Source organism: Artemia franciscana, unplaced genomic scaffold (assembly GCF_032884065.1).
Source record: "Artemia franciscana unplaced genomic scaffold, ASM3288406v1 Scaffold_289, whole genome shotgun sequence".
Taxonomy (NCBI): Eukaryota; Metazoa; Arthropoda; class Branchiopoda; order Anostraca; family Artemiidae; genus Artemia; species Artemia franciscana.
The window spans coordinates 165,520-181,417 of NW_027063627.1; the positions used below are offsets into that span (position 1 = coordinate 165,520).

General features: G+C 37.6%; 1 protein-coding gene across 2 annotated transcripts in view; it reads right to left on the reverse strand.

Moving 5' to 3' along the window:
• LOC136043052 (transmembrane protein 242-like) overlaps positions 1 to 15,898 on the reverse strand; it is a 93,139-nt gene that overhangs the window by 53,497 nt on the left and 23,744 nt on the right. For both annotated transcript variants that reach the window (XM_065727957.1, XM_065727958.1), the window contains exon 2: positions 8,993 to 9,068. In XM_065727957.1, the coding sequence (XP_065584029.1) occupies positions 8,993 to 9,062 (70 nt within the window). In that variant the 5' untranslated portion in view covers positions 9,063 to 9,068. The remainder of the gene's footprint in view (positions 1 to 8,992; positions 9,069 to 15,898) is intronic.

Genomic DNA, 15,898 nt, shown 5'->3' on the forward strand with positions numbered 1-15,898 from the left:
GTGACGAAAAATCTGAGAGACATCGCTAATTAGAGCAAATCCAAGACATATAGTCGCTGTGACAGGTAAAGCTGGCATAACTTATTCAAGGATTGTATGAAAGTGATTCATTTCACTTGTTGATAGATAGTCTATCATCCATCCTAAGACCGAGTTTTTAGGATTGGAATGTATATAAGGTAAAGGCTGCGATGATTTGACAGCACAATATTGCAGCCACTGTCAAAATTTTACTTCAAATCTAGATAACTCTGCTTAGCCATGACTTGGAGCGCCATCTCTCTGAGCCTTCTTTATATTTCGACAGTGTGAAACGTAGACACTATATATTCGGTACACCAGATAAGAAAAAAAATATTCAGTCAGTTTAGTGTTTTCGACACAAAAGCAGCTCCTGACCATTTTTATGGAACTTGGTATTAACCAAGTGACATATAGCAATCGCCAATTCTGTCGGTCTGTCGGTCTGTTTGTCGGTCCCGGTTTTGCTATTTTAGGCACTTCCAGGTATTAGAAATAATGAGGTATTTTTAACTTACGAACGAGTGATCGGATCTCAATGAGATTTGATATTTAGAAGGATATCGTGGCTCAGAGCTCTTATTTTAAACCCGACCGGATCTGGTGACATTTGGGGGGGGGGGTGTTGGGAGGGGGAACCTAAAACTTGGAAAACACTTAGAGTGGAGGGATCGGGATCAAACTTGGTGGGAAAAATAAGCACAAGTCCTGGATACATGATTGACATAAACGGAACGGATCCGCTCTCTTTGGGGTAGTTGGGGGAGGGGTAATTCTGAAAAATTAGAAAAAATGAGGTATTTTTAACTTACGAACAGGTCATCGGATCTCAATGAAATTTCATATTTAGAAGGATATCGTGTCTAAAAGCAAATATTTTAAATCCTGGTCTGATCTGGTGACATTGGGGGAAGTTTGAGGTGGGGGAACCTAAAATCATGGAAAACGCTTAGATTGGAGGGATCGGGATGAAACTTGGTGGGGAAAATAATCAGAAGTCTTACATACGTGATTTACATAATTGGAACGGATCCGCTCTATTGGGGGGGGGGGGGGTTAATTCTGAAAAATAAGAAAAAATGACGTATTTTTAACTTACAAAGGAGTGATCGGATCTTCATGAAACTTCATATTTAGAAGGACCTCGTAACTCAGACCTCTTATTTTAAATCTCAACCGGATCAAGCGTAATTGGGGAGGGGGGGCAGTTGGGGGGACCGGAAATCTTAGAAAATACTTAAAGCGGTGAGATCAGGATGAAACTGGATGGGAAGAATAGAAACCTGTCTAAGATACGTGACTGACATAACCGGACCGGATCTGCTCTCTTTGGTGGAATTGGGGGGGGGGGGTAATTTTGAAAATTGAGGTATTTGTAACTTACGAAAGGGTGACAAGATCTTAATGAAATTTGATATTTAGAAGAACCTTTTGCTTTAAAGTTCTAATTTTAAATTCCGACCAGATCCTGTGACATTGGGGGGAGTTGGAGGGGGAAACTGGAATTTTTGGAAAATGTGAAAATTGGGATATTTTTATCTTACGAATAGATGATCGGATCTTAATGGAATTTGGTTTTTAGAAGGAATCCATGTCTCAGAGCTCTTATTTCAAATCCCGACCAGATCTTTTGACATTGGGGGAGTTGGAGGGGGAAATCTTGGAAAACACTTGAAGTGGAGGAATCAGGATGAAGCTTGGTGGATAAAACAAACAAATGTCCTTGATACGTAATTGACAGAATCGTACTGGATTCGGTCTCTTTGGGGGAGTTGGGGGGAAGGGTTCAGTGATTTGGCGAGTTTGGTGCCTCTGGACGTGCTAGGACGATGAAAATTGGTAGGCGTGTCAGGGAGCTGCACAATTTGACTTGATAAAGTCGTTTCCCAGATTCAACCATCTGGGGGGCTAAAGGGAGAGGGAAAATTAGAAAAAATTAGGTGTTTATAACTTACGAGTGGGCGATCGGATCTTAATGAATTTTGATATTTAGAAGGACGTCGTGACTCAGAGCTCTTATTTTAAATCCTGACCGGCATTAAGCCTCTTATTTTCCTTTTTAAATCAATCTATTGATTAATAGAATTTTGTTAGAGCTCATACCATATGATCTCTTGGCTCTTAGCTCTTCTCGCCTCTTCACAAGTGCCATATGAGCTCTTGGCTCTTGTTCAGGTATGTAATGTTCGAACTGTCATTACTTGGATATTTACTGCGAGAAAAAGTTGGGATCGACATCAATACGTCAATGTACAACTGATCTTCTGTAAAATGTGGCCACATTAGCTTTTTCTAGACAAAGTTGAACAAAAATGGCAAAAAATTCTGCATTGTCAAAACCAGGCTCGAAAATTCCTATTTGACATAGTTGAATACCAGACCGACTAAAAATGTTTCATCAACCGCATTCAAATGTAAAAATCGGCTTCTATTAAGGAATTTATTTCTTTCGCGAATATCAATGTCGAAAATTCTGACAGACAGTAACAGGGCTTGTTGAAATATAGTTGACTGTCGAAACTTCACAGAACGTGTAAAACAGATGAGAAATAATAGGTGTCAAAATCCCATGATCCACTGACGAAATTGTCAAGGAAACTAAATAACATCCTCAAGCATCAAAACCAGGTAGTTTTAAAGAAATTTCAGCGAAATAAATTGACTATAAAGTTATCTACGAAAAAAGGTTCAGGGGAAAATAAATGTTAAACTTTGCGATTAACTCACTAATAAGATAGCTAAGAAACAGAAATGTCTTTACCACCAGAATTTCATCCTGAACACAATATAACATTTATTTGCATCGGAAATGAGCTGTACCTGTGCCTGATGAATTTAAGGATGTTTTTTGCAAAACGAGAGATTTTGATTATTATTGCTTACAACTATATTTCAGATGAAAGACCATTTAAACAAAAGAGCTTAAAAAAACTAGTAGTTTTACTTTCAGAGGCTAGATTTTTTTTTATCATCTGAAGAACTGCAGCTTGACCTCATACCATGTTTGTATTTTATATCTTTATGTTTATATTAATCGGCATTTGACTTGGTTGACCAAAACATCCTAGTTCGTATATTACTGAACATCTTTGAACTGGACCTTTTATTAGTAAATATTGTAATAAAATTCCTTTCAAATAGATCTCAAGTAGTAAAAGACAATAACAATTCCTCTGACCCCCTCCCTATTTAGTGTGAAGTTCATCAAACAATCTTATTAGGACCACTCTTATATGTAGTAATGGTTAATGAAATCGGTAAGAAATTCCCTTAAAGAAGGAAATATGTGGATGACTTGTCGATCCTTGAAGTATGTCATAGCTATTGCAAGAAATTGGACTCATATTTAGATATCGGACATATCGGATAATAAAATTTGTACTGGCCCTTTTCATGTTGGTTGATTTTTTTTAAACTGTATCTAGCTGTCTACATTGTTTCTTTGTTTTGTTTACTTTTACTGTACATCTAAAGCAGATTCGGCTCTATTAGAGCTTGTTATAAGCCTTTTGAAAATAAAACTTATCTTATCTTACATTCAAGGATACCTTCGACACGAAACATGAAGCGGCTATAGAACACATTTACGGACATTCCAAGTCAATAGAGAAGTCAACTGAACACAGTGACTGGTCCCAAGATGAATATCTAAATCGCCACAAAACGGAGCACCATCGTTTCAAGAGACAAGAGCTAAGAGCTAATATGGCACTTGTGAAGAGGCAAGAAGAGCTAAGAGCAAGAAGCTCATATGATATGAACTCTAGCAAAATTCTAAGAATCAATAGATTGATTTAAAAGGAAAATCAGAGGCTTAATGCCGGTCGGGATTTAAAATAAGAGCTCTGAGTCAAGAGGTCCATCCAAATATCAAAATTCATTAAGATCCGATCACCCCCTCGTAAGTTATAAATACCTCATTTTTTCTAATTTTTCCTCTCTCTTCAACCCGCAAGATGGTCTAATTGGGGAAAACGACTTTATCAAGTTAACTTGTGCAGATCCCTGACACGCCTACCAATTTTCATCGTCCAAGCACGTCCAGAAGCACCAAACTAGCCAAAGCACTGAACCCCACCCCCTAACCCCCCTAAAGAGAGCAGATCCAGTATGGTTACGTCAATCACGTATCTACGACATTTGGTTATTCTACCCACCAAGTTTGATCCCGATTTCTCCACTCAAAACGTTTTCCAAGATTTCCGTTTCCCCCTCCAACTCCCCCTCATGTCTACAGATCTGGTCGGGATCTGAAATAAGAGCTATGAGACATGAGTTTCTCCTAAATATCAAATTTCATTAAGATCCGGTGGCCCGTTCTTAAGTTTAAAATACCTCAATTTCCCCATTTTTCCAAATTCACTCCCCCAGCTCCCCCAAAGAGAACGGATCCGTTCCAATTATGTCAATCACGTATCTATAGCTTGTAATTATTCTTGTTATCAAGTGTCATCCCGATCTTTCCATTCTAAGCGCTTTCCAAGATTTCTGTTTCCCCCCTTCAATCCCCAATGTCCCAGGATCAGATTCGAATTGAAATTGGAACATTTGAGACATAAGATCCTTCTATACATCAAGTTTGATTAAGATCCGATCACCCATTCTTAAGATATAAATACCTCAATTTTCACGTTTTCCGAAAATTCCGGTTTTCCCCTCCAGCTTCCCCCTATGCCACCAGATCTGGTCGGAATTTAAAATAAAACCTTTAAAACACAATATCCTTCTAAATATCAAATTTCATTAAGATCTGATCACCCGTTCGTAAGTTAAAAATACCTCATTTTTTCTAATTTTTCCGAATTACCCCCCACCCCCAACTCAACCAAAGAGAGCAGATCCGGTTCGGTTATGTCAGTCAATTATCTTGGACTTGCGCTTATTCTTCCCACGAAGTTTCATCCTGATCTCTCCACTTTAAGTGTTTTCCAAGATTTCCGGTCTCCCCAAATCCTCCCCCCAATGACGCTGGACCCGGTCATGATTTAAAATAAGAGATCTGAGTTACAAGGTCCTTCTAAATATGAAATTTCATTAACATCCGATAACTCTTTCGTAAGTTAAAAATACCTCATTTTTTCTAATTTTCAGAATTCCCCCCCCCCCAACTCCCCCAAACAGAACAGATCCGTTCCGGTTATGTCAATCACGTATCTAGGACTTCTGCTTATTTTCTCCACCAAGTTTCATCCCGATCCCTCCACTCTAAACATTTTCTAAGATTTTAGGTCCCCCCCCCCACGTCACCGGATCCAGTCGGGATTTAAAATAAGAGCTTTGAGACATGATATCCCCCTAAATATCAAATTTCATTAAGGTCTGATCACCCCTTCGTAAGTTAAAAATACCTCATTTTTTTCTATTTTTTTCAATTTAACCGTCCCCCCCACTCACCCCTCCCCCAGATGGTCGAATCGGGGAAATTTACAATTTAATCTGGTCTGGTTCCTGATACGCCTTCCTAGCTTACCCGGAAGTGCATAAACTAGCAAAACTTCAAATTTTTCTTTTTTTCCAATTTAACCGTCCCCCCCCCACTCCCCCTCCCCCAGATGGTCGAATCGGAGAAATGACAATTTACAATTTAATCTGGTCTGGTTCCTGATACGCCTAGCCTAGCTTACCCGGAAGTGCCTAAACTAGCAAAACTGGGAAAGACAGACCGACCGACAGAATTTGCGATTGCTATATGTCACTTGATACATACCAAGCGCCAAAAAAAAAAACTGAAAATAAAAAGCAAGATGAAGAAACTTCACCGAACACATAAGAAAACCCAAAAAAACCCAAGAAAAAAAAATTGGGACATAGGAATGGAAAGAGATTCTGGTGATACTCAGAGCAACTCTCTTGTTCAGCAATGATCATAAATCTAGCAGTGATTCTGAATCTGGAAGCGATTTCATTTCAAGCAGCAATACTTCCAACTAGAGCTCAGAATCTTCAAATTCTAGTGATGTAATCAACAACACTGGCGAAACTGGTGATGCTACAAACGAATGTGAGAACCGGTGCAATAAAGACAAGCAAGTGAAATGAGCCAAAAAAAAAAAGAAGACTTAAACCTCAAGAAAAAATAACTTACTGCTGATGCCAAAAGAATTACAATCCAAAGGACTTCAAAAAAGAATGGCGAGAGTATTTGATAGACAAGATATCGATGTCTAAATTATCAATAAAGTTTGGAATTCCTAGAACTACAATCATCTCAGCTATGTAAAGAGACGCTTCTCACAACAGAAAACATATCAACATGAGACCGGCCTATTTCAATGAAGCAGAAGAGCAGAAAAAATAGTCTAATTTGCTATTGTCTCCCAAGAAAAAGGTTCCCTATTGTGAAAGCCGATCTTTTGGACAAGGCCAAACTCTGCCTTAAAAGTCTGGTCAAAAGATAAAGGAAAAGGTGGTATAAACAAAAAGTGGTACTATAACTTCATGAATCGACAATTAATACTCACTCTACGAACAGTAGGAAGTGTGCAGGGCGGACACTCTAAGAGGACAAGGGAGAAAATAGAAGGTTGGTTTGAAAATCATCAAATTTACCTGAAGCAAAAGGGATTTCCTCAAATAGAAACTGTGAAGCCTGAGCAAGTCTGGAACTGCGATGATACAGCTTTCCTATTCCTTCCTCATGGTAAAGTAGTCTTAGAAGAACGATGTTCCAGGCAAGATGTAGAGAACACTGGGGGCAATGAAAAAATTTATCTTACTGTACTTTTTTGTGTGTCCACAGATGGAAGTCAGTGACCACATTTCATTGTCTATCAGTACAAATCGTGCCAGATTTCCAGAGATCTGAAAGATGCCTGCCCAGAAGGTGTGCACCATACTACACCTAAAACAGGATGGATGAAATCCGAAACTCATTTAGAATTTGTTAATCATCTCTTCATACCTAGCTTGGACAAAAAAGAAGTTTTCAAAACCAGCGTTCTTGTTCTTAGATGGAGACACATTCCACCTTTCTCTGTGGCTTAGCGAGGAGTGTGAAATCCAGGGGATTGAATTCGTGTGCCCTCCACCAAATACCACATTTGTCTTGCAGCCTCTAGACATAGCAGTGTTCAAGTTTTTGAGTCATTTAGGACCAACTTTAACTGGAAAAACGTCATACCATACTTGAGAAGCTAAAGTATGAGGTTACAAAAGGAAATTTCGCTTGCCTGCTAAAGCAGTGCTTTGGCCCTTCACTTTACCCACGCTTCTTACCAAGGCATCCGAAGTCTGTGAGATTTAACCGCGGTACAAGAAAAATGTTAGATACAGGAAACTTGTTTCAGAAAGCGGGCCAGCTTCTGAGCAAGTTGACTTCTCAGTTCACGCTGAATCTCAAAAGACTCTAGGTCTTGTTCCAGATCCTTCTGGCTAGAAAAAAGGCAGGAACTCTCAAAGTGTCAGCGATGGCTTCGTTAGCGTCTGTTCTTGACCCAGGAACATTCGAGATGTTTGTAAAGTCCTATCCTGGAAACCTATCTGACACAATGGACGATATGTCGACGAGCTTATACGAGTTCTGGAACCGAATCAAATCTGACTCAACAAAAGAACCAGGGTGATACACCCCCTCCCCAAGGTGGAGCCTTAGATTGCAACAGCATTAACATCATCAACGGCAGCAAAAGCTGCTACTTCTGGAATGGTAATCAAGAACTTCTATCAGCATTTTCCCACTCCTGACTATCGCATTGCGAAAGCCGAAAGAGGAAGCACAGCTCACAATGAGGCGATAGTCAAAGATGAGAAGTCTCAATTGTTTTCTACATAAGACTGAAACACTCCGCGACCTGTTGGTTTGAAAGTTGAACTGCAGCTGAATCCATACAATCCCGTTTTCTTTAACAAAAAAAGCAAAGTTTGGCGTATTTTCTCGGTAGAATTCTGAACTTTCCACACGAAGGACAGTCGGAACTAAAATTTTTAAAGCGGAATGGTAGATAATACTTTGAAATGGTCAAATGTTGACGAAATTTAAAATGTGAACGAAGAAGAAATCTTTGTTGAACTTCTAAAACTGACATGAAGCAAAAAAAGAGTTGCATGAACTATGTCATTCGATTAGATTTCATTTGATTATCCAGTTTCGTTTCTACACTTGAAATAATCTTGTAGGTTTTATTGCTTCTAATATCAGAATAGTGTTATATACTTTTACGCATTAAACCAAATTCAAGAGTAACGAAGAAACCAAGCAGCAAGAATAGACACGTCGAGCATACCAGTTTTCACCAACAAACATTCCCATGTATTTCAACCCGTGTCGAATTGGGTTCCGACTTGCATCTAAAACAGGTTTTTTTTTGTCAAACTTGTAGGTGAAAACGCTCTGATTTTAGAAAATCGGAATTTTGCACCCTTTTCTGACAGAACTTCAAACTGAAAATCAAACTGTTAGAGTCCTAGATCTTTTATGTTTTCCCGTGTTGGGACACTCTAACTCTTTACAAACTAAAAGTATTCGAGTTAAGTTTTCTAGAGTAGAAAAATTGGTTTTCCCAATATATATATATATATATATATATATATATATATATATATATATATATATATATATATATATATATATATATATATATATATATATATATATATATATATATATATATATAATATTGTATTGTATCAGATTAGCGACGCTATTAGCGATCGTGACTACTACGGTCCCTGCGTCGGCCCTGCAGTGCATTCCTGCAGCATGATTCGATCTCTGGGTCCCGTATTACCAAGCTAAGGTCAAATCCATTGCGCCACCACAGGACATATATATATATATGTATATATATATATATATATATATATATATATATATATATATATATATATATATATATAGGTATTATCTAATATATTACGGGAACAAATTAAAGTAAGCAATGCACAAACTTCTTTGAAAATCGTTTCATTAGGCAAAATCCAAGGATACCACTCTTTCCCCCTTTTTCTTGGTTACAACAAAGGTATTACCTACCTTTCCTTTTGAACTTTTTATCCCTTTCAGAATCAGCTGTCTGATTAATTTCTTTTGTAGAAACACCCATTTGTACCTAAAAGAAAAACAAAGATATAAAACATAGATAGTCACCGAAGCAAAAAATACTACTGAAGGCAGATTAAAGACCATAGAATTGATACAACCATTCATGAAGACAAGAATAAAAAAAAAGTCAGGCCTGAATTCCAAACCTTGAAACTACTATGTCTATAGCTCAATGCTTATAATCTGCAAAAGTTGCGAACTGTTCCATGAATTCAAGAGAACTAAAAAAAAAAGTGCATCCTTAAATAACCAGTCGATTGGTAAAACTTAAGTACAAATGTCTTGACAGGCAACAGTTGTCAAAATGGCAAATCTGCAACATCTCATAAACAGCTAAGGTTATCCAGTTGAAACTTCCAGGGGACGTTGAACTAAATCAAGACATCATATGCATCAAGGTTATCAAAGTGTAAACCTGCAATATCTCAAATTGTAGCTAAGGATATTAATTTGAGACTTTCAGGAAATGTTGAGGGAGACATTGAACAAAATCAAAATACACAGGCATACTATTTGACAAAAGGAAATGCCTGTAATATCTCATGAAAAGCTAAAAGTATTAAGTTGGATATTTCGGGGATGTTGAAGGAGATGTTGAACTTAATCCAAATTCAAAAGTCACAATCCGCATCAAGACTGTCAAAAGGGAGTATTCGCAATATCTTAGGAACGGCAAATGGTTAACTGGAAAAAGCCGAAAAGTATTGAAGGATATTAAACAAAACCATAAAACCGTAATTGCAACGACGTGGCCAAAAGAGTGTATTTGCGATATATAAGAAATAAATGAGAGTAATGTGTTGAAATTTTAAGAGATGTTGAGAGGATACTGAAATAAATCAAAAGATGTTTATCCAAGTTATTCAAAGGGCGTGTCTGCAATATCTAGAAAACAGCTAAGGGCATTAAGCTGAAACTATTCAGGAATATTGAGTGGGTTTTGAAATAAATCAAAAGACACTATACAGTTGTTCAAGTTATCAAAACCATGTAAGTGCTATCTTGCATTAACTGTTAAGTGTATTAAGTTGAAATTTTAGGGCCTGTAAAGGAGAATCTTGAGCTAAATCAAAAACTTAAAGTAAACCCAGATTGTCATTATTGCTCCTTCTTCTTAATACAATCAAACAGTTCGTGGTAACGAACTGTAATAAGGAGCGACCCGGCTCAATAGTAACCAAAACTCTAAAAAATTGAATTTTGATATCAATAGCTACATGAAAAGAATCGCATTTTAATGCTGATTTTTAATATATAAGTTTCATCAAGTTTAGTCTTACCCATCAAAAGTTACGAGCCTGAGAAAATTTGCCTTATTTAGGAAAATAGGGGGAAACGCCCCCTAAAAGTCGTAGGATCTTAACGAAAATTACACCATCAGATTCAGCGTATCAGAGAACCCTACTGTAGAAGTTTTAAGCTCCTATCTACAAAAATGTGGAATTTTGTATTTTTTTGCCAGAAGACAAATCACGGGTGCGTGTTTATTTGTTTGTTGTTTTTTTTTTTGTTTTTTTTCTTTTCCCCAGGGGTCATCGTATCGACCAAGTGGTCCTAGAATGTCGCACGAGGGCTCGTTCTAACGGAAATGAAAAGTTCTAGTGCCCTTTTTAAGTGACCAAAAAAATTGGAGGGCATCTAGGCCCCCTCCCACGCTCATTTTTTCCCAAAGTCAACGGATCAAAATTTTGAGATAGCCATTTTGTTCAGCATAGTCGAAAACCATAATAACTATGTCTTTGGGGATGACTTACTCCCCCACAGTCCCTGGGGGAGGGGCTGCAAGTTACAAACTTCGACCAATGTTTACATACAGTAATGGTTACTGGGAAGTGTACCGACGTTATCAGGGGGATTTTTTTGGTTTGGGTGTGGGGTTCAGGGGAAGGGGCTATATGGGAGGATCTTTCCTTGGAGGAATATTTCATGGGGGAAGAGAAATTCAATGAAAAGGGCGCAGGACTTTCTAGCATTACTATAAAAAAAACAATGAAAATATAAACATGAAAAAGTTTTTTCAATTGAAAGTAAGGAGAAGCATTAAAACTTAAAACGAACAGAGATTATTACGCATAAGAGGGGTTCTAAAAATACTTTAGCATAAAGAGCGAGGTATTTAGGAGGAGATAAATACTTCGCTCTTTATGCTAAAAATTTTTTAAGTAATTTCAACTATTTATTCTACGGCCTTTCTAATTCAGGGGTCATTCTTAAAGAATTGGGATAAAACAAGATTTAGTGTGAAGATCGAGGTATTAACGAGGGGACCAACCCCCTCATATATATAATCAAAAATATAAGAATATAAAAGTTTGTTACGTAAGTTAATTCTTAAGCTACGTATTTTTTTTACTAATAAAACGTTCGTTAAAAATTAAAAGATCTAGTTGCCTTCTTAAGTAATCAAAAAATTGGAGGGCAACTAGGCCTCCTTCCCTACCCCTTATTTCTCAAAATCGTCTGATTAAAACTAAGAGAAAGCCATTTAGCCAAAAAAAGAATTAATATGCAAATTTCATACGGAGAGCCAAAATCAGACATGCATTAATTCCGTTGACCAGTGTTTACATATAATAATGGTTATTGGGAAGTGTACAGACTTTTCAGGAGGATTTTTTGGTTTTGGGGGTAGGGTTGAGGGGAGGGGGCTATGTGGGAGGATCTTTCCTTGGAGAAATAGGTTATGGGGGAAGAAAAATTCAATGAAGAGGGCGCAGGGCGCAGGACGAATCTGGTCACTTTAGAAAAAACGTCAAATTCAGAGCTTAATATACAATGCTGGGTGTTCGGAGCCTCTCTATTATGGAGTATAATTTGAAAATAACACAACTATACGAGCGATAAAACATATATACCACAACCATAACTCAACTAACGAAAGAACTGCTAAGAGATAACACAACTATAAAGCGAAAACAGGTGAAAACTAACGGGAAAATAAACGAACTAAGAGGTGGAAGGGGCCCAGATAAAAAATATAATCCTTTTCCAATTTTGAGCCTAACTTCCGCAAAGGAGTAATAATGTCAGAAGCCCCGAAATACCGAATTATTTTCTTTTTCCTATAAGACCGGGGTAAATGAAACAGAAACTTACAATAGCGGAAATATAATATACACAATTCAGCCAGATCTTGTCTTTTTTTCAGGATAGGTGAAATACCAGATAGGAAAAGTATTGAATGGTCGCAAAAACTAGTGTATAGCAATGCAAGCGCTTTTCGATAATAATGACCACGATTAGCTACTATTTTACCATAACCCGCTTTAAGTTTTCTTTAATATGCCGTACAATATTGATCCTAAAAGCTAGTAGATTCCAATAAATACGAATGCTTGACCGCCGCAAATCAGAGACACAATGGATGGAGAAGTTACAACGCGGATTTCAAATGGGCATAGACTTTGCATTAAAGACTAGGTACTCACACTTATCAATATTCAATGACAGACCAACAGTTTTAAAATGTTTTGAAATAGATGATACGGAATTCGAGAGGCTAGATCTAGAAGTATATCATCCGCATATGCAATACAAGAGACATTTACCAAATTACAAAAAAGAAAGGGCATAATTTTGTATAACACACTGCGGATACAAATACTGAAAAAATACGGTGAAAGAACACCACCTTGACGCACTTCCAAGCGGGTTGGAATATTCCCATAACAATTAGAGTGAAACTTAACCGAATATGGGAATCAAACAGTTCGTGGTAACGAACTGTAGCAAGGAGCGACCCGGCTCAATAGTAAACAAAACTCTAAAAAACGGAATTTTGATGCTAAAAGATATATCAAAAGAATCGGATTTTTATGCTGATTTTAAATATATACGTTTCATCAAATTTAGTCTTTGTCATCAAAAGTTACGAGCCTGAGAAAATTTGCCTTATTTTGGAAAACAGGGGGTAACACCCCCTAAAAGTCATAGGATCTTAACAAAAATCGCACCATAGCATTCAGCGTATCAGAGAACCCTATAGAAAAAATTTCAAGGTCCAATCTACAAAAATGTGGAATTTCGGATTTTTTTGCCAGAAGACAAATCACGGGTGCGTGTTTTTTTTCTTTTCCCCAGGGGTCATCGTATCGACCAAGTGGTCCTAGAGTGTTGCAAGAGGGCTCATTCTAACGGAAATAAAAATTTCTAGTGCCCTTTTTAATTGATCAAAAAAATTGGAGGGCATCTAGGCCCCCTCCCACGCTCATTTTTTCCCAAAGTCAACGGATCAAAATTTTGAGATAGCCATTTTGTTCCGCATAGTCGAAAACCATAATAACTATGTCTTTGGGGATGACTTACCCCCCACAGTCCCTGGGGGAGGGGCTGCAAGTTACAAACTTTGACCAATGTTTACATACAGTAATAGTTACTGGGAAGTGTACCGACGTTATCAAGAGGATTTTTTTGGTTTGGGTGTGGGGTTCAGGGGAGTGGGGTTGGGTGTGGGGTTGGGTGTGGGGTTGGGTGTGGGGCTATATGGGAGGATCTTTCCTTGGAGGCATATTTCATGGGGGAAGAGAAATTCAATGATAAGGGCGCAGGACTTTCTAGCATTACTATAAAAAAACAATGAAAATATAAACATGAAAAAGTTTTTTCAATTGAAAGTAAGGAGAAGCATTAAAACTTAAAACAAACAGAGATTATAACGCATATGAGGGGTTCTAAAAATACTTTAGCATAAAGAGCGAGGTATTTAGGAGGAGATAAATACTTCGCTCTTTATGCTTAAAAAAATTTTAAGTAATTTCAACTATTTATTCTACGGCCTTTCTGATTCAGGGGTCATTCTTAAAGAATTGGGACAAAACAAGATTTAGTGTGAAGAGGAAGGTATTAACGAGGGGACCAACCCTCTCAAATATATAATCAAAAATATAAGAATATAAAAGTTTCTTACGTAAGTTAATTCTTAAGTTACGTATTTTGTTTACTAATAAAAACGTTCGTTAAAAATTAAAAGATCTAGTTGCCTTTTTAAGTAGCCGAAAAATTGGAGGGCAACTAGGCCTCCTTCCCTACCCCTTATTTCTCAAAATTATCTGATCAAAACTAAGAGAAATCCATTTAGCCAAAAAAAGAATTAATATGCAAATTTCATTTTAATAATTTATGTACGGAGAGCCAAAATCAGACATGCATTAATTCAAAAACTTTCAGAAATTAAATAAAAAAAACAAGTTTTTTGAAATGAAAGTAAGGAGCGACATTAAAACTTAAAACGAACAGAAATTACTCCGTATATGAAAGGGGCTTTTCCTCCTCGACACCCCGCTCCTTGCGCTAAAGTTTGATTCTTTCTCGCAACTCTACTTTTTAAAACAATAAAAAACTTTAGCGTAAGGACCGGGGTGTCGAGGAGGAAAAGCCCCTTTCATATACGGAGTAATTCCTGTTCGTTTTAAGTTTTAATGTCGCTCCTTACTTTCATTTCAAAAAACTTGTTTTTTTATTTAATTAAGGGCAAAGAGGCATCTCTACAACTTTGCTGAAAATGCTCTATAAAAGAAACATGGTTACAGCAATAAATGCAACTATCACTGCAATTTTATTCATACTGATCTTTAACTGGATAATGTATAAAAAGTTTCCTGTATGACTTCATTTATGCTGCTCCTTAATAGAAAAAAAATATGAAAAAAACTTCGTTTTCTTAAAGAGTTAAAGAGGCTGCGTCCCAAAGTCGAACCTTAAAACGTACAGGAATTATGAGACGCAGTCCTAATTCCTGTACGAGGAGTACAGGAATTATTAAATTACATCCACCATGGATTGTAGACAACCGTAGAGAAATAATATGAAAAAAACTTCGTTTTCTTAAAGAGTTAAAGAGCCTGCGTCCCAAAGTCGAACCTTAATTAGGAGAGGCAGTTGGCGGGCTGCCGCCCCCCAAACCCCCCGCTTTTAAAGACTCTTTTGTACAGGTTTTTTGTTGTGGGGGGACTTCATTGTTACTAATTACTAGTTTCGGCGCAATGGTTCTCCTGTCCTTTTGTGTTTAACATTTTTCGAAGTTATTCCATTATTCATTCATTTCAATTTTTTGTTAATTAAAAGAGGGCATTTCCGAAGCCGAGAGCGGGGGGTTAGGGGGGCGGACGCCCCCTTCAACAAAAAACCTGTACAAAAGAGTATTTAAAAGCGGGGGGGTTGGGGGGCGGCAGCCCCCCATCTGCCTCTCCTAATTCCTGTACGTTTTAAGGTTCGACTTTGGGACGCAGGCTCTTTAACTGTTTAAGAAAACGAAGTTTTTTTCATATTATTTCTGTATGTTTTTCTACAATCCATGGTGGATGTAATTTAATAATTCCTGTACTCCTCGTACAGAAATTAGGACTGGCTCTCCTAATTCCTGTACGTTTTAAGGTTCGACTTTGGGACGCAGCCTCTTTAACTCTTTAATAAAACGAAGGTTTTTTCATATTTTTTTTTGTGAAAAAAAAAAAACTGCCCGATAAGGGACTTGAACCCTTGACCCGAGGATTACAAGTCCCACGCTCTACCGACTGAGCTAACCATCTGCATGTGTGTAAATATAACTTTTAAATAACTTTTAAAAATTTCAAATTAACATGGGCTCTTATGGAGAAATGGGTTAATTAAGTGGCTAATGCGTGGTTTCTGGAAAACAGGGAAGGAGTTATCGGAACGAGCTGAAATTTCGCGGATAAGCTCCTGGGCTGTAGAGGACCTTAACTTGTGAATTTCAGCCCGATCGGACAACGGTAAAGGGGGGGGGGGGGGTTGGGGGGTCGAAACTTTCGGGGGGTTAAGATTTTCCTACGAAACTTTCAAGGGCATTTACTCGGAGAATTCCGCATCGAATGAGTC